Source organism: Theropithecus gelada, chromosome 11 (assembly GCF_003255815.1).
Source record: "Theropithecus gelada isolate Dixy chromosome 11, Tgel_1.0, whole genome shotgun sequence".
NCBI lineage: Eukaryota > Metazoa > Chordata > Mammalia > Primates > Cercopithecidae > Theropithecus > Theropithecus gelada.
The window spans coordinates 34,550,982-34,571,560 of NC_037679.1; the positions used below are offsets into that span (position 1 = coordinate 34,550,982).

Below are 20,579 nucleotides of genomic sequence, written 5' to 3' on the forward strand. Positions count from 1 at the left end.
GACCCCAAGTGCACACCTTTGAAGACTTTGTCTTCACTCCTGAATGATTAGGGATCCATTAGTGAATCTGACTCATGAGCCACTGCTTCAGATGACAGTCTGTTGAAGCATGGTAAGGATAGATTTTTGATTTTTAAGCTTCTGTATATTCTCTAAAGCTGAATTCGAGTTTTAGGCTTCTTTGTCTGAGAGGCCCCTTCTAGGCTTAAAATTTATTTCCTATTCTTTCTTTCAAGTGGGGATTCACTTCTCAATCCTGGACTGAAAGTCTGTCTTCCTGACTCTTTGTTTTGTGGGGAGATTCATTTCCTGAGTCCTAGGCTGGACATTTGTCTTGGCTTCTTATGAGGTCTCCTTGTGGTCCCCATTTGATTCTGCTGCTTTCCTGGGAGCTTTCAGTTTACTAACCCCTGTCCCGTTTTTGAGCCCCTGGTAACTCTATACTCCACCAACTCTGTCTACTTCCTTTTTTGTTGGTGTGAATGTAACTAAGGATAATTTGGAACTTCAGTGGCCTCTTTGGGAAACTTCAAATCTCTGCAAACTAGCTCCTCTAAGACCCCTCCCTTCCCATCATCTCTGCTCCTCCTTCCTCCTTGTACCACCTTTGATCTTCCCTTCAGTTCCCTTGATATGTCCACCTTCAACCCCCTACCTCCTTCATCCTTCTGTTCACACCAGCCTCTACAGTCACTAGAACTTTAGATCCCCTGCCCCCATTAGAGGCTTTCAAGAAACTCAGGAACCCTCAGAAGCAACTACCTGAGACTAAAAAGGAAAAATAAATTGGAAACAGACTAAAAAGGAAAAATAAATTGGAAACAAATATTTCAAATAAATTGGAAATATTTGATCCACCCAGACAGGCTTTGGAAACATCTAAACAACTATTTGATGTTCCCACAGTCTTTCACCTAAAAAGTAGTTCACAGTCTCCATGAGATTGCATATCAAGACAAAGAAAGCCTTAAAGACTTTTCCACAAATAATGGTAAAAAGCATTAGCCCTCATATTGAGCAGATCACCTTAATTTGTTACCTCTGTCAAAAACATAATTCCAAGTATTTTATGTAAATCAGTGAGTTTTCTATTATTGTGTTTCAGTTGACTTGTGGCTAAAATTTTAGAATGAACCTATAAGATCTCTATATATGTCTCTCTGTGTGTATATACGTATGTATGTTATGTATATGTGATACTTTCTTACCTTGAGATCATATTACAAATTTAATTTATAAAATCTCTTAAAGGAGTTCTATTAAAATTGCCTTAGAGCTAAATAAAGCTTATATAAATTAAACGTTCCTCAAACTCTCAGAAAAATACAAACTAATCCACATTCTTTTCAGATTCACTTGACTTGGGTGAATCTTTGCCAAATAAGACTAGTTTAGTAATGTTGGTTTAATAAAACACAGCTGTGTCTTCTGAGTTATCAGAATTATCATACAAGCGTATATTTTTATTCTACTTGGGTTTACAAAGTCAAATAAACTTGTGATAGCTACAAGATATTTAAGATGATAAAAATTATAAATTCAGCCTAAGAACACATGTACAAATAAAGATGCAGTAAAAATGAATTTCTTGATATCTATTACTTCATATGTATCAAATGAAGCAATAAAACAACAATTGTGCATTTAACCCTTTTTAGTATTTTTGCTGTTGTTATTCTTTTATGTTTATGTAATATGTATGCGCCATAAGAATAGTTAATAAGGAAATAACCTGAGATGCTAGGTAGCTTTGTTTAGTGTTATGTCTTACTAAAAAATAGTTTCCAAAATCTTTTTCATAACTGATAAAGTTATGTTAGATTAAATTCATAGATACTCATTGATAATTTCTAAGTGAGATAAACTGCTGAAATATTCATTTTTAAGCATAAGTTTAAGCTTGCACACTTTTTAGTTTTTAATACTATGAAGTAGCAAATACCTATAAAAGCTGGTGAGATGGTGTATTCATAAAATTTACTAATCTACTATAGAATGCTGGTATATGACAAATAATTCACATTTATTTACTTTCTAGTTTTTCTCTGTGAAATCAAGGGTACTAATGTATAGAAACACTTTGTATGAAAAGTTTACAAGGAATGTAGGATGTGTTTTTGTCAAGAGAAGGAGAAAGTAATTTTGTCTTAAAATAAAATGACTGGTCAGGATGAGAAAGAAGAAAATTTAGAACAATATATGTGGCAGACTGCCACAGTTACTACTTGAGACCATCACTACAACAGTTACTGCTGTTACTACTTGAGACCGTCATTACAAGACTGAACAAAGGAGGACGAATGCAGAAACGAAAACTTAAAAGAAACTGTTTTAAAGGGAGGGTAACATGAGGAGGAAGAAGAGGTCTCCCTGCCTCTAGTGAGCAACGGCAGCCACCCTGAGCTTCCACAGCCCTTCATATTTGTTGTGTGAAATGAGCAGGGAGGAGGAGGTAACAATTGGCCAGCTGCATAATTGATCACAGATTCATATTATTATTAATAGGCTTCAGATGTAACTAATCACAAAAAACACTTGTGCCTGGGTCATGACTGCCCTCAGCATTCCTTCTGGGCAGCAGATGCAGTTTGTCAGTTTGCCAACAACCCACTTTCATGAGAACAGTTTGCAGTTTACTCATATAGCCTCCAGTGGTATACTGAGTTGATCATGACCCTCACTCTTTCGGCCTTCAACAAATATAGAAATATGGATATAGAAAGTTTGAAAAGGCTTGTGAAAAGAAAATTTTATGTTGCATGGTCAAAGCTGGCTAAGACCAGATGGTTGTATTTATAATGGCTTTTTAGAAAACCTTAAATGACATTTAAAATTAAAAGTACAGTGATGTAAAACTAGAATTTGATTTTTTCTCTGTAAAAATGACAACATTTACTTGGGTTACTGGTCCGCTCTTAATAAGAAATTGCCAAAAGTTGTGGGGATTTTTTGCTTTTCAAGTAATCAACTTAGAATAAAAAGATTGTGTATCTTAAAATGATTTCCTGTGCTTTATATAAACTTGATTATTTTCCTGATTATTTAAGAAAACCACGTATTCTCACTTTTAAAAGAGCTAAGGTCTTTAAAAAAAAAAATTATGTTACCCCCATAGTTACTTTTGAAATCTTTTGTCATATTGGTTAAATAGATTGCTTAAGTATTGTTTCATAGCTAAGATCTTATTTAGTCAAGTGTTCAAACCTTTTGAGATTTTTTATGACATTGCTTTTCCAAGATCAAATTCTAAATGAAATCTTAATTTTGAGCTGAACTTGAAATTTCCCAGAACCCTAGACTATCTCAAAGAATTTTTTCCTTTACTTTTTTTTTAAAGTTAAAACTAATTAGATTTAATAAGTTAAATTACATGAAGTGCATTGTCAAATAAGAAGAGAGGTGTTGGGCATGGTGGCTCACACCTGTAATACCAACACTTTGGGAGGCTGAGGTGGGAGGATCACTTGAGTCCAGGAGTTTGTGACCAGCTTTGGCAATATGGTAAGACCCTGTCTCTACAAAAAAAATAAAAGAATTAGCTGGGTGCGGTGGTGCACACCTGTAATCCCAGCTACTATGGAGGCTAACAAAGGAGGATCAGTTGAGCCCAGGAGTTTGAGACTGCAGTGAACCACAATCACACCACTGCATTCTAGCCTGGGCAACAGAGCAAGTCCCTATCTCAAAAAGAAAGAGAAAGAGAGACAGATACAAATACAAGAGGGGCCTAACAAAGACTCTCTACTTAACCAAACTTTAATCAGACTTTCCTGAGCCCTCTCTGACTAGACCTGGGATTTAGGCCCTGTCCTATGGCCTGCATCACCCAGTTTTCACAAAAGTCCCACCTTGCCCAGTTTAAGGAAAGTCTCCCACCCTCGATACCTGATTACTCTGAATATCTGATCAAAATCTTCATCCCCCACCCTTGAGATCTACCTGGCCTGACCTGGCTACACTGACCTGTCTTCAGCAAGAATCCTTTAGATCAGTGTAGCAAGAATCCTGTCAAACTTGATGTCTCCTCAATAATTTTTTATTCATTGACCCCCTCATCCTCCTCCATGGCTATAAATCCCCACTTATCCTTCCTGTGTTTGGAGTTGAGCCTCAGGTGTCTCCCCTGTTGCAAGTCTTCCAAAGCCTTCATTACTGTGTTAACAAGTGTCATGAATATTTTTTACTTCAATAATGAAATTTTTCATATGCAATTTTATATCCTTCAGCTTATTGAGATATTCCCATGTATTGAATGGATGAATAAATAAATTAATGTGTAAAAGCACAAAGCAAAAATTAAAAGAGAGAATAGAATGCAAAGTTCCTAAATCTTACAAATGGTGTGGAACTAAAAACCAAAATAAAGGGGAGAAAATTAAGAAATAATAGAAGCAGATTTTCTAGAACGGAGGAAAGACATAAGTTTTTAGATTAAGATAAATGTCAGGGAAAATTGTGAAATACAATATTATGTGCACTGTTTATCTTACACATAGCAATTATCTTTTCTATAATTGTCTTTGAGCTAGGCAATTTACAATTTTTAAATTGTAGAAAAGTGATTGTAATGTAACTAATTTTGCTCATAGAAATGCAAATTTATTGTGTCTGATGAAATGTAATTGACGATTGCCCTGTGGATAAGACCCAGTTTTTATATTTATTTGTGAATGGATTTCAGCACTTCTATACAGCCTATAATCTTGAGAATTCTTTGGATTCTTAATCCAAAGATAATATCTTAGTAGTTCCCTCATTAATTAATCACGTAAAATCATTGACACATGTATGAGAGTTATGATTATACCTTCCTTTTAAAATTATTTTTTAATGGAGTCCACCAAATGCTAAGCCAAATTAATGAGAAAAGGCCCATAGTTAGACATATTCTAGGGAAATATATTGAAATAAAATCTTAAAATCTTCCTGTTACCTATAAGAGAGTACAAATTAGAATGTGGATTCAGCTTTTCTAGCTAAACAAAGACTAATGGCTTACAAAAATTTTTTGCCCTCTCAAAGCACATTTATCAACCTTAGCTTGGCATATTTCATTAAATATCTCATTAACTGCTTCTTGAAACTTTAGCCTCTCTTTTCAATTAGGATTTTTATTCATAGTTGAATAAAAGAATCTGGAGCTATTACAAGTTATTTGCACATAGCTGTGAGAAGTAAAATGCTTATGAACTTGGAGTTGGGAAATAGATTTCATGAGTTTAAATCCAGGCTCCACAATTTACTGTCTATGAGACATTTAATACACTTAAACTCCTTAACCTCTTGGTGTTTTAGTTACTTCCTCTGGGCAAACAGAAATAATAATAATAATACATACCTCCTAGGGTTATTGGAACATTCAGTGAAATAATACATAAAATACTCTTAAAATAATGACTGCTATGTAGTAAGGATGAGGTATGTGAACTATATGTAAAATATATCAGGTTGAAGTATAGTCCATGGGACATTGTTTGCAAATGGGAAACAATCTAAAGGTCTATTAATGGTGAAATGATTATATTTATTATAGGCTATCCATGCTGTGGAATACTATGTAGACCTTGTAAAAATTAAGCAAATCTAGTTATGTTAATATGGAACTCTTTCTCTACATGAAAACTGAAAGTTGAAGGCCAATAATATTATATATGATATGATCACAATTGTACAAGGGAAAAAAGATCACAAACTACCCATTTAAAACAGCCAAACTTAGAGTTAAATGTGTGTATGTTTGTATATACAGAGATAGAGAGATATATACACAAGCAAATTTTTCAATAGTGGTTACCTTAGGGGAAAGGAAGTAGTGGGGAGATATTCTAAAGGTCTGATATGTTTATTTTCTATGTTGTATTTATGTATAATCTGTGGGGTTCACTAAGAAAACTCTAAGGCAAGCTTGTCCAACCTGTGGCCTGCAGGCTGCATGAGGCCCAGGACAACTTTGAATGCAGCCCAACACACATTTGTAAACTTTCTTAAAACATTATGAATTCTTTTGCGATTTTTTTTACTAGATCATCAGCTATCCTTAGTGTTAACGTATTTTATGTGTGGCCTAAGACAATTCTTTCAATGTGGACCAGGGAAGCCAAAATGTTGGACACACCTGCTCTGAGGAAGTATGAGTACTGGTTTTCAGATGTTTACTTTCCAACACACTACAACATATATACTGAGTATTTTGGTTTCACCACTATTTTGTTGATTTTTCTAGTGTGCGGTTTTCGTTCTGGTCCTTCACTAACAATTAATTTAATGAGTCTCTAAATGACGATAAAAGCACACATTTCTGGTTATTTCCAGATAGCTAGCCAGGGAACAGCATCTTATGCTATTTTCTCATATTTCTGGCAACAAACGTTATATGTGCCTTACATGTAACATTCACCAACTACTACCATGTGTTAAAAGTTTTTCATGTATGTGTGTGTGTGTGTATATATATACACACCATATATTATCTTTCTGTCTTCTTTCTCTTATTCTCTAATCTTACATATATATCTGATCTTATGTGTAATCTGATATAAAAAATATATCTAATGCAATATATATAAGATGTATATCTAATCCGATATGTATATAAGATGTATATCAATCCGATATATATATGTGTATCTAATCTGATATATATAAGATGTACAGCTAATCCAATATATATGATGTGTATCTAATCAGATATATATAAGATGTGTATATGAGATGTATATCTAATCAGGTATATATAAAATATATTTATCTAATATATATATATAAATATATATAATTCTAATAAAGCAATTTGAGGACAAAATTTATGCTGACTTAGCATTTTATTCTTGACAATATGATATTTTGCATATAATCATTACTTAATAAATACCTCTTAAATGAATAGTATTTTAGACTGTTGTATTTGTGTGTACAAAAAGGCATGAGTTTAAAAATATATACTCTGAGCAGACTATAGGAAAGTGTATTACATACTTCTGAACAGACTACATGTGAAAATAGTATCATTTCCATCATCTAGCATTCTAATATTTTAATTACAAATATATACATAGTACTTTGTCTCAGGAAATGGTCATTTCATTTTTTATTATCCCATAGAAGTTTTTCCCAATAGAAATTTCTCAACCAAGATGCACGAGTACAAAGTTAGAATTGTTTCCTTTAAATCTATTGATAAGAACTCAAGAAAAAATATTTTAGACTACAAAAAAAACTTCTTATTTTGTTCTCTTTGCTTTTCGAATATTTTTCAGACTTGGGATGTAGCTTTATCACGGACTGCTAGAGCATGGGGAAAAAGATGTGTGTTTGAGCATAATATTTATTTAGAAGATGTACAAATGGTCCATCCTAAATTTTATGGTATTGGTGAAAATATGTGGGTCGGCCCTGAAAATGAATTTACTGCAAGTATTGCTATCAGAAGTTGGCATGCAGAGAAGAAAATGTACAATTTTGAAAATGGCAGTTGCTCTGGAGACTGTTCTAATTATGTTCAGGTATCTAATTTTTATTTTGTTATTAATTCAAATACTTTTTAATTGCTTTATGCCTAGTTTTATTATGTTTCAAATTTGTACATAAACTCAAATAATAAAATTATTACATTTAATAAGATCACACTTTTAATCAATCTTCCTAGTCTTCAAAATGTCTACCATCCCATCTTTTATGTGAACCATACAATTAAAACAATATTTTAAATAGAGTAAACCTACTCTCCATGTTCAAAGATGAATAGCACTTTCCTAAAAATAATGTACACTGGAAAAGAAGGAAAGAAACCAGTAAATAAAAATAATTTATAAATTATTGACTATAAACATAAGTAGAAGATTTTTTTGCACATATCAGTACATATACTACTATATAGCTGATTGACTAAAACATTTGGAATGCAAATTAATAGTATTGTTTCCCTGCCTCTGGTTCAATAATCAACCCTCACACTTCATACTCCAGGAATATTGAAGCACTTATGGTACATAACCTTTGTTATTTTACACATCACATTGTTTAACAATAATTTATTTATATGTCTGATACTACACTGAAGGCAGGGACCTTGCCTTTTCATCCATATATTCTCAACAACATGACATTATTTAGGTCTGCAATAAATATTTGTTTCAGGAATCAAGAAATCATTACATGAACTCCCACATTTATTTGAAAGGTAGTTTTTCAATCAACAAACCCTTATGTCACGTTTTATGTAGAACTTAACATTTTGGAATTTGTTCATGTTGAACTCATGTCTTTCTCTTTCATCCAATCATGCTTCAAAAATTTTTTCATCATTTTTTTTTTCTGATCATTTCTTCCTTCTAGAAATTTATAGTTATTTTCCATTGACTTGCTCCTATCAAACCTAGCCTCTTTAATATGGCTTTAATACTCAGTAAACTAACCAAATCTACTCCCTGATATGGTACTCTGTGTTTTTATTCCTTAATTCTAGTCTCCTAGACATTTTCATTTCCTGCATTTGACATGCTTAACTTCACTTTAACTCTTGCAGATATTCTATTCTTTATTCTTCTAATGTATCACCTTTTTAATGTGTCACTTTATTTCTTTAAGGATCACACTTTTAAAACCACTAAGGCCTGAGATAAAGAATAAAACAAGAATGGTTCCTCTTTCTTGCACAGAGATTAACAAAACAAGTACTTTTTGGTTCACTTGGAAGTATTAGAAATATTAAAGTTATACAGATAATTTCTGGAATGCCTTTGATTATTCCCATCTTTTTTACTCCAATTCAAGATCTGTTTCTCTTTTATAGAAACCAGCTCTTTTATTTCATTTTTTAATGAAAAGGCCAGCTTTTGTTTTGTCCTGCAATAGAATTTTCTTAACAAAGAGAAAGAGAAATGCCAATAGCATTCAATTCTTCTCTACTCTTGTATCTCTTTTAGTTTCTATAATCGGATTGTCTCTCTTTTTCTCCCTTTTTCCCACAACTTCCATCTTTTAAAAACTTATTCTCCTCTTTCCCATCTTCTCTCTTACAATAACCTAGAACTTTCCAATTCACCCAGAGGTTGAAAATTGATTCATCAGGTGTAACTTCCTCTGTGTCTGAAGCATTATTCTGGATTGACCGTGTTCTCAAACAGTTCTTCCTAAGAATATGGTATTGGTAGAATCTATTGAAGTATTTCTCTAAATACAGTGTTGAAAATGCTGTCCCAACTCTGTGGTAACTCTCTACATGTCTCTAAATAAAAATAGTTTATATTTCTTGAATTGCTTGGTGAAAAGTTCTATGTGAATGGAATATATTATTGTTTATAATATGAAAGTAAATGTTTAAAATTAAATTTTGTGTCTTTCTTGAAATTTTTATTTTAGCTTGTTTGGGACAACTCTTACAAAGTTGGTTGTGCTGTTACTCCATGTTCAAGAATTGGACATATTATACATGCAGCAATTTTCATATGTAACTATGCACCAGGGTAAGTTACTTAAAATTAATAAAAGAATATAAAAATAAATTCAGAAAATTTCAAGATAAGTTTTTCTAACTTTCAATATATTTTTATGTTTTTTGAACTATAAAATAATTAAATATAATACTTTACATTGAAATATTTTCAATTTTATAATGAAATAAGTCATAAATTGGACATATTGATTTTACTTATACACTGGCCAAATATTACTTCCTAGAATAACCTTAACTTTAGTATTATTTCACAATATTTCACTTAATTAGCATAAGACAAATTATTTTCCAAAATAGTTTATTCTAAAATTTATAGTAGAAGTAGAAAGAAAATTAGATGTGTTGAAATTTATTTAGTAAGAATTGTATCAGGAATATGTCAGTTTTGTAACATGAAGAGCACTTTTAATTGATCACCCCTTGGAGATTATTGACTGGGACCTGTCTTATACATGTAAGGAATTGTAACATCTCGAGATTGAAGAGCACTTCAAACAACTTTTAGTCAAGCTATTCATATATGACTATACCGTATACCTGAGTACCTTCAAATGATGGAAAATAACTACATCTCAAAATAGCTTCCATTTCTTGAGAGCTCTTTTGGAAATTTCCAAGCTTTCTTACAGGTCAATATAATACTATAAGTAATATTGTTATAACTTCCAAATAAGTTAGAAAATGTTCGAATTAACATCTTAAATAAACAGTAAGAATTGACTGCCTACCAAGATTGAGAAGGAATTTCTGCCAAATAAAATGCTTTGAGACTAAACCAGAAAGAAAAATTTAAAAAGTAGTGATTACTGATTGTATTCCCCTGGCTAAGAAAAACAGTAGAACTATGCTCTGCGTCAAATTAAACTCAGAAAGCTCTTTCCTGATGAGAAGTTTTGCTAACTTTGAACATAGACATGCAAAATAAGTTTGGAATATAGAGTTGCAAAACATTTTAGGCGTCCTTTCACTCCTACAGACTGGAAGCATTGGGATACCTATTACTTGCAGAAACTTTAAAAATTACTACTGATTGGTGTTGCAAATTCAAACAGAATCGTACACCGGGGAGGAGGGGGTTGGTAGAGGATTTTCTGGGGCACAAATCCTCATTTATTCACTCAGCAAGTATGTACAGACTCTGTTCTTTCTACTAACAAGATGTAAAAGACACCACATTTAGTTTATAGTCTTGGCAGGGAGACAAACACTTTAATAAGTGAACACATAGATAAATAACAATTTAATTAGACAATAAAATATACTGTAAAAAGCAAGATTAGCAAATAGAGAATGACTGGCCTAGAAGATAGATAGGGTAGTCACAGAAGAAGGGTATCATTTGAGCTGAAAACCAGATGTTCCAGGTAGAAGTATGTTCCAGGTAGGAGCATGTATAAAAATCTCAGAGACTGGAATGAGTTTAACATGTTTGAGAAAGGAATAACTGTGGTTAGAGGTAGGAGTTGAGGTAGAGAATTAGATGACAGCTAGATCAAATATAATAACATATGTTATGTTAAAGATTTTGGAATTTATCCTAAGTAATGACAAAGCCAGTGGAAGGTCTTAAACACAGAGTGACATGATCTCACTTTTGTTTTGAAAAGAATACCTTAACAAAAAGATTACTGTGACTGTTGGTAGAGAATGAAATATAAGGAAACAAGAGTGTAAAGAGGAAGTATAACTAAGAGGCTATTTCCTGTAGTACAGGCTACAGACTGATATTTTGGATTAGGGTTTTAGCATGTGGATTTTTTATCGAGTTAGATAATGAATTACCACAAATGTAGTGATTTAAAGCAGAACCCATTTATTATCAAACAGTTCTATAGGTCATGAACCCAGGCATATTGTGGCAGGATTGTCTTCCCAGGGTCTCAAAGGCCAAAATCCAGATGTTGACTAAGTATTCACCTGGAGGATTGGAGAAGTACCTGCTTCCAAGCTCATTCAGGCTGTGAGCAGAATTTAGCTCTGTATGATGATGGGACTCTTGTCCTTGTTTGCTTGCTGGCTCTGAGCCATGTGTTGTCTCATCTTCTGGAGCTGCCCATGTTTCTTTGACATGTGGTCCCACCATCTTCAGGTCAGCAAAGATATGTCAGAGCCTTCTCATGTTTCAAATCTCTGACTCCTCTTCTGTGACCAGCTAAAGAAAACTCTCTGCTTTTAAAACACCCATAGGATGAGTCAAGGCCAACCTAGATAATGTCAATATTTTAAGGTCAGTAGCGCCTTATAATATAATTATGGAAGTAAAATTAATCATATTCACTCTCCTGAGAATTATGCATTGCATGTACATGAGGAGTGGAGGATCTTGTGATTTATCTTAGAATTCTGCCTACCATAGAATGGAAATAGTGAGGAAAGGTCAGTTTCTGGGTATATTATGAAGGTGGAGCTAATAATACAAGCCAATTGGCTTGACTTTAGGGATAGATTGAATAAAATAATCAAGCAACACTGTACCTATGGCTTTAGTCTAAAAAAACTGGGTGGATGGTGATTTCATTAACTTAGAGAAGATCAAAGGGTATGTTTTCTATTTGGGTATATTAGATAGAAAAATAAATGCAGGAAATGTGATTGAATCATGAGAAACAGAGAGCCATATGAAAGTATGTAGTTGTTTTCTAAGTAGAGGAAATTTCTGGTAAAAAGACTCTGAAGTGAAAGTCACAGTGAATGAGATCAGCATGTGAGAGAGTGAATATGGAGACAATTTAAGAACTAAGTCCTGGGGCACTATGCTATTTCAAACTAAGGCAAAAGAGCTAGTAAAGGAGAATGAAGAGAGGCTAATGAGGTATGAGGGAAACCAAAAACCTGCTGGTAAGGTACTTGGAAGTCAAGTGAAGAACATGAACTAAGAAGCCCAAACTGGTTAACCCTATGAGATGCTGCTGAGAGAATGAGAAATTGAGGAAGGAGAACTGACAGTTCCATTAGATGAGATGAAGGTATTTAGTGACCTTAATAAGAATAGTGATTCAGGGGTCTCAGATGACTACAGTGATAAGATGAAGCTACTAGTTGTTGAAATCACCCTTTTTTTCTTGCTACTCTCCTATGGCATAGGCTTCTTTGTCTTGAAATTTCTGTTAACCATTTTCCCTTTGATACAAATATTGGCAAGTCTACCTTGAAGGATCTAGATTGGAACATATATCAGTCAACTCAGTCCAATTCTTATTTGATTGTGTACCTAAAATAGGCAATCACATTATCTCCCTTAAGGATAGTTGGTAGAAAAATCAATCCATTACAATATTATAAAATATTGGGTAGAAATGAATGTAAAATAACCAAATTGAAAATTAGAAGGTATAGTGGGATGAACGGTGCCCCCCAACCAACGTTAAATATATTTAGGCCCTAATTTCCAGAACCTGTCATTATTACTTAAATGGCAAAAGTGTGAATATTACCTAATATGGCAAAGATGTGGTTAAGATAAGGATCTTGAGGAAAGGAATTTATTCTGGATTATTTGGGTGAGGGCTAAAGAGGAGAGGAGGATTCAGCATTAGACACACAGAAGAGGAGGAGACAGTGTGACCACAGCGGAAGCGGCTAAAGTGATGCATCCAGAAGCCAAGGAGCTAAGGCCACCAGAAGCTGGAAAACTCAAAGAACAGATTCTCAGAGCCTTTGGAGGGAGCACAGTCCTGCCAACACCTTGATTTTGGCTTTGGGCCTCCAGAACAGTGAGAGAATAATTTAATGTTGTTTTAGCCACCCAATTTGTGGTAATTTGTTAATATAGTTACAGAAAATTAATGCAGAATAGAAGAATAAAACAAACCTGGCCATGCATACAGAAAACAACAAGTCAAAGCAACCTTGAAAATTTTTCTCAGAAACACAAAGGTGAAGAATAGAGGTCAAAATATATAGAAAAAATGAAATATGTATGGCATATAAATCTACAAATTGATGTTTCTAAACAATAGAGAAGAGCAAAGGAAAGAGAAATGAGAAAGAAAAGAAAATGTTCCCAATCTACAAAGATATCTGTATAAAGATTAGAATAGTTTATAATGTATCAGAAAAACAACAGAAACAGTATTTACATATAATTATTTACTAGTCCTTATTTTTCATTTTCAAAGATAGAAACACACATTTTAAGTACAATTTTAAAAAATAAAATAAAAGAATATTAATTCGATTACTCTAAAACTTAAATATTGGAAAAGACATAAAGATGACCATAAGAATTTATGCTATTGATAGGTAATGTTATTAACTGAGCTAGGAAAAGATACAGAGTAGAGGGAAAAGAACTGTTTTTATTTTTAGGCATGTTGGATCTGCAGTTGACTACAGGACCTTTCATTTAGTTAAATATAATTTTGTTGTAAGTGTGCCAAAGACATTGCACATTACATTTTATGTAATGTAATTTACAAATATTTCCCCAAATATTACTGTTTAACTGTTGACTTAAGATGCAATTCATTTTTGTCAAATCGTATTGCTTTGTTTTACTGTAGAAACAAAAGTATCAATTTTTTTTCATGGGTTTTGAGGTTTGTGTCATACATAGATGAGCTTTCTCAAAATATTACTGCTATTTTTAATTATCTCATATTTTCTTCTAGCAATTCTTATGTTACCCATTTTGCTTCTGTACATTCTGTAAGCTGGTATAAGAATATCTTGTTTAAAATAACTATAAAGACTGGACAAAACATATACAACAACTGTTTTTAGGCATTAGAAAACAACCAGTGTGGGTCTTTGATCTCTGCAAATAAGAAAAAAAAAAAAAAGAAAGAAAGAACTCAACGGGAGTCACGTATTTGTTCCAGTTTTCTCCCTGAAAGTGTTTCCCAAACTGTAGCCAGAGAAACAGAATCCAAGCAAACAATGTGTTTTTTTTTGGGGGGGGTGGGTAAAGGAGACATGAGTGTCTGTCAATGCTAAGGTGTCTGGTATTTGAGACCAGGATCTCAAAGAGGAAGAGGCTACAAAGAAGAAGCCCCCCAAGTCTACATAAAAACTTTCTGTGGGTCCTTGGCCAACTCTTTAGCTGCACTTCACAGTGCAAGATGCTCAATGGATTAGTGGGGACCAGCTATTCGGAAGCTGAAGATCTGCACAGATATTTCAGAAGCTGCACAGTGCTGAAAAGACAGAGTTGCAGTTTGAGCCCAGCCAAAATGGTGAGTTGTTGGTTAACACCCTGGGCACCCACTTGTGGATTCAGAAAGGCCATGCCCTAAGAGTAAGAACCATACCCGAAGAGTAAGCCCACCATAGGAATAAGGGAAACAGTAATGTAGACCCATCTAATCCTAAAACCAGCCCTCAACAGGATGGCGGTTATCTGCCAGTAATTTCACTGCCAGATAAAACAAAACTCACCATTTTTTAAAAGGAAGCTGATGTGATGGTTAATTTTATGTGTCAGCTTGGCTAGGCTGTGGTGCCTAGTTGTTTGGTCAAAGCAGCCTAGATGTTGCTGTGAAGGTTTATTTTAGATGTGATTAATGTTTAAACCAGTAGGCTTTGAACAAAGCAGATTATCCTCCATAATTTCAGTGAGCTTCACCCAATCAGTTGAAGGTCTGAGGTCCTTTCAGCTTTGAAGAGAAAAGTCTGAGGTCTCCAGAAGAGAAAGGAATTTGCCTCCAGACTCCCTCCTTCAAACTCAAGACTATAACATCAGCATTTCCCTGGATCTCCAGCCTGCCAGCCTGCCCTGCAGATTTTGGACTTACCAGCTCCCATGAGCCAATTCCTTAAAATAAGAGTTTTTCTCTCTCTCTCTTTCTCTGTCTCTGATGTGTGTGTGTGTGTATGTTTATACACATGCATATACATCATATTGGTTATATTTCTCTGGAGAACTTTAATACAGATTTTGGTACCAGCAGTGGGGTTTGAGACCACCAAGGACATATTCAATTAGATCTGCTGGAACCTATGGCCCAAATGGCAGATCAACTAGTGTGGCATCCTGCACCTGTTGGCGCCTTCTCTTGCTCTGGGCCTCACTCAAAAGTAGAAGCTTTCAAGTCACTCAGAAAATGCGCTGCAACAGCACACCCAAATGAGGAATATGTTGCCTCCAAATCCAAAAAGACCTGCTACGTTTTTTTTGTTTTGTTTATTTTGGTTTTTTGCCTCTCGTTTGGTTACAGAAGGAGGTAAGTGCAACAACATATCTTTCACTTTAGAAGGGATATCTCAACATGCATCATACCACTGTACCCTAGAAACTTCACTGAAGTAGAAGACCCCTGGATTTGTGTCAGATATTGAACCTGAATTTTGTCAAGCCCCAAGACCTAACTACCAGAAATACAGGGAATATAGTAACAAGGTAAACAGCATCACAGTGGTATAGTCACTCAAGTCCTAACACCTAAGACTTCTGGAAATAGGGTGATTTGGGGTGTAATTAGTTAAGATGAGGTCATAGTGGAGCAGGTTTGGTCCCTAATCCAATATGATTAGTAACTTTATAAGAAGATGGAAATGTGGAAACACAGAGACATGGGGCTAATGTCATGCAAAGAAGGAATGATGTGTCTACAAGACAAGGAACACCAAAGATTGCTGACCATCACCAAATACTAAGAGAGAGGCATGGAGTGAGTCTCCATTGGAACCCTCAGAAGGAACCAACTCTGCTGACACCGTATTTTTGGACTTTTCGCCTTAAGAACTGTAAGATAATAAATTTCTGTTGTTTTTAAGCCATCTAGTTTGTGGTACTTTGTTACAGCAGCCTGAGAAAACTAATACACAATGATAAAAACCAACAAATATCTCCCATAAAATTCAACCAAGTTCAGCTTCCCTTCCCGATTTAAAAAGAAGCTAACAAGTGAAACTTAGCAAAATTAGAGAAAAATTTTCTTTTCATTAAAATGGTGTTTTTAAAGAACAAACAACCCTCAAACTAAAAGGTATCATCATATTTAGTGGTGATAGCTACAAGAATTGCCATTAAGGTTTTAAAAAGATAAGAATATTCATTCCATAAGAATCAATCAAGATACCAGTGTTAGTGAAAAAAAGTAAATCAATGCAATTAGACACAAGAAAGAAATAATGGGCCTAAATGAAAGATGAAAGCAGATACCTTATTATTCAATACTGAAGAAACCCAAGATTCCTCATTTTAAAAACTAAAAATAATATAACTCAGCAAATCAACGATTTATAAAATTAATATTCAAAGCTTAAGAGCTTTCCTATCTATGAAATTATGAGTTAGAAAGTACTATAAGACAATATGTATAAAAACATAAGATATATCTTAAAAATTTACAGACTCAATATGAAGAAAATGTTTACAGTTTACTAAAATATTTAATAGAAGAATTTTTAAAATGGAAAAACCTACCATGTTTATAGATGAAATATTCAGTGTCTTAAAGTCACTTCAGTCTTTATCCATCCATACACTTAATTCAATTCAGATTAAAATTTTTAATCAATATTTTTATAAGTTGATATAACTGGATAACGTTACAATTTATATGGAAAAAGAAAAAAACATTGGTATATAATTAGGTAAAGAAGGTAATGAATGACAAGGGAAGTTACAGCTACCAGATTTCAAAATATGTCATGAAGCTGCAATAGTTAAAAGGCTAAAATAAGGGCATATGAATAGATAGAGTTATTGTGTTATGTAGGTGAGGGTCAATAAGTAGATCCAAATACATATGTAGTGATTATGATAAAGGTGGCATTTAAAATCACTGGTTAAAGTATTTAAGTAATAGAATTAGGAGAGAGCCTCCTGGCTGGATAAAAGTAAAACTGAGTTTTTCACTCATCTTAGAAAAATAAATTTCTAATAGATAAAAGATTTAAACATTAAAAAGTGAAGTCGTGAAGGCTATATTAGTGAATTTACTTATGATTTGGAAGGTATAAGGACCTATCAGAACACTAAAGTCCAGAAACTATAAAGGAAAACATGTATGAATCTGAGTATAGAAAAAGTCATTTATTAAATGGGAAATCCTTTCCCTATTGCTTGTTTTGGTCAGGTTTTTCAAAGATCAGATGGCTGCAGATGTGTGGCGTTATTTCTGAGGCCTCTGTTCTGTTCCATTATAGTATAGTTTGAAGTCGGGTAGCATGATGCCTCCAGCTTTGTTCTTTTTGCTTAGGATTGTCTTGGCTATTTGGGCTCTTTTTGGTTCCATATGAAATTTAAAGTAGTTTTTTCCAGTTCTGTGAAGAAAGTCAATAGTAGCTTGATGGGGATAGCATTGAATCTATAAATTGCTTTGGGCAGTATGGCCATTTTCACAATATTGATTCTTCCTATCCATGAGTATGGAGTGTTTTTCCATTTGTTCATGTCCTCTCTTATTCATGTCCTTTGCAGGGACATGGATGAAGCTGGAAACCATCATTCTCAGCAAACTATCACAAGAACATAAAACCAAACACCACATGTTTTCAAGTGGGAGTTAAACAGTGAGAACACATGGATACAGGGAGGGGAACATCACACACTGGGACCTGTCGGGATGTGGGGTGCGAGGGGAGGGATAGCATTAGGAGAAATATCTAATGAAGATGATGGGTTGATGGGTGCAGCAAACCAGCATGGCACATGTATACCTATGTAACAAATCTTCACATTCTGCACATGTACCTGAGAATTAAAGTATAATTTTAAAAATTAAATGAAAAAAAAAAGAAGAGACAATAGAATGGAAGCCAGTGTTGTGGTGATGTATAAGAAGTAGTGAAAAATGAAACAACTTGTTGTAAGTAGTCTAGTTGTTCTGGCTGTATGAGATGGAAAAATCGACATCTGTTTCATGTGCTTTGGCTCTTGTTCTGTGAACAATGTACAGACTATGTGAGTCTGGATGGAGAACTTTGAAGAACCTGCCTACAAATTGTAATTGCTACATTGTCAAGCTGTGGGCTGTATTACCCCCTTGATGAACAAGATAGTGGCAGATATGAGTCTAGTGTAGGCAAAGAAAGTTTCTACCACTGCCAGAATTGTGCTGTCATTTTGAAAGACTGTGTATCTATTACAATTTTTGAATAATTGTCTTCTAATGAACTTGGGGTTGGAAATGGGTACACTTGTCTGTTAAGACACCCAGGCAACATGTCCTTATCTAGGATCTGGACACATGCTCTATAGGTAGCATTGTACTGAGGCTATGGCCAGATAGAGGCTAAGAAAAGTTCTAGAAGACTATGTTCAAGAGTCTTGACTTGGTCTTGGTGAACCACTGGTCTGCTTCTTAGAAAATGTAAATTTTCTAAGGCATTGCCAGGGCAGCTGTGAAATATCAGTGGACTTTGCTGCTTATAGATACTTACCTATTATTTCCTCCTAATCTGGCCCAATAATTCCACTTGAAGTTGGGAGGTGTGCCGTGGATCCAGACTTAAGTTGATTTAGGTTCACTTTCTTAGAAACTCAGAACTAGAGGAAGATTAACATAGGGGAGAGTATTAGCCTGACATTTCTGGCTGTCTAATAGAAATAATGATTACAAAACTCAACTCTTTGAAAGAGGGGACTCATTGTAGTCTACCACAGTGTGGATTTATTTATTTTCAGTTTTACGTATGTATGTATGCATTATTATATTTGTTTCTTTGCCTTTCCACAGTTTTTCCAGGCTACAGATATCAGACATTATGATCTTGGGGTGATTGGCCTATGCTCTAGTTCTCAAAGGCAGTTTTTATAGTGAGTAGCTTTTTACTTAGGCATAAGGACAGAGGTCTCCCGTCCTTGGGACCTTAGGAGACAATACATCTGCTTTTGTGTTGGAGGCATCTGTTTTGGTGAAAAAGTGTTAGGACAGGAAAAATAGACCAGGGTGTAGCTAAAGGTGACTAGAGCAACTCTTGAGTTTCTGCTGTGGCTGGGTTCTAAACAAAATGCCTTTCTTTCTTGAAATAGTTGGATAATAGAACAGTAAAACTGAAGAAGTGATATATGATCTACAAATAACCACAAACCTCTGGATGTTCCTGATGGACTTGAATGCTTACAATTCAAGGGTATCAGATGTCTTATTGGGTATCACTCAAACGCTCTGATTAAATAAGATATATCTGAGAAATGTGATACTCAGGTTTTTGAACATATATTTCTTAGGCTTGGCCATTCTTCCTGGAGGCCTAATAAGGCCTAACCAAGGACTTAAATAATGAATGTTTGTTTTTATAGCTACAAATTATGTACCAGGTAAATAGGCAATCCTGATTAAATTACCAGAATTAATGACATTGCCCCCACTCAAAAGTATCTTTTCCCTGCTTGTTTTCTCTACCTTTCTTATCCTAGATCATTTATTTAAATTTTCCGATTTAAAAGTACTTTAGGGCCTTTTTTCTCATTTAGCTCTAGGCAATTGATGTAATTATTTCTTACTTCCCTCTTCAGCTCTGTACAGTGGGTTAAATCAACTTTGTAAATTCCCATTTATATTTATTTGCTTCTTTATAAATTTATGTGTTTTTATATATACCCCCAAAATAATTCATGCAGATGAGTCTTTGGGACATAAGCATTTCAGAATTTTGTAAACTCTGTAGATACTTAATATATCATTTTTATAAAACTTTTTATGTATTTGGGCCAACCAGGAAGCAATTAATTATAAAACATTCTATAGACATTTATTTATTTATTTACTTATTTTAGAGACAAAGCCTTGCTCTGTTGCCCAGGCTAGAGTGCAGTGGCACAGTCATAGCTCACTGCAACCGCAAACTCCTGGACTCAACTTATCTTCCTTCCTCAGTATCCTGAGTAGCTAGGACTACAGGCATGCACCATGCCTGGCTAATTTAAAAAAATATGTTTTTGAAGAGACGAGGTCTTGCTCTGTTACCCAGGCTGGTCTCGAACTCGTGGTCTCAAGAGATTATCCTACACTGGCCTCCCAAAGCACCAGTATTACAGGTGAGGGAGCTACCCCACCCAGCCTACATCATTCATTTTTAAAGGATACATTTTGCTATAAACTAAAATGAAAGAAGCTTTAAACTCCATTCTTATATTTAATTATAATAGTTTGTTTCTAGTGCATGGGAATTCGTTTCAGAAAAGACTGTTTCCTGGGGGAGAACAAAAGGGAAGCATTGAATCTCTAATTAAAGT

At 34.3% G+C, this 20,579-nt stretch overlaps 1 protein-coding gene across 1 annotated transcript in view; it reads left to right on the top strand.

Annotated features, from left to right (window-relative positions):
* Positions 1–20,579, top strand: part of GLIPR1L2 (GLIPR1 like 2) — a 43,196-nt gene that overhangs the window by 12,677 nt on the left and 9,940 nt on the right. Inside the window, exons 2-3 of the mRNA XM_025402743.1 lie at positions 7,257–7,502; positions 9,361–9,464. Coding sequence (XP_025258528.1) covers positions 7,257–7,502; positions 9,361–9,464 — 350 coding nt within the window. The remainder of the gene's footprint in view (positions 1–7,256; positions 7,503–9,360; positions 9,465–20,579) is intronic.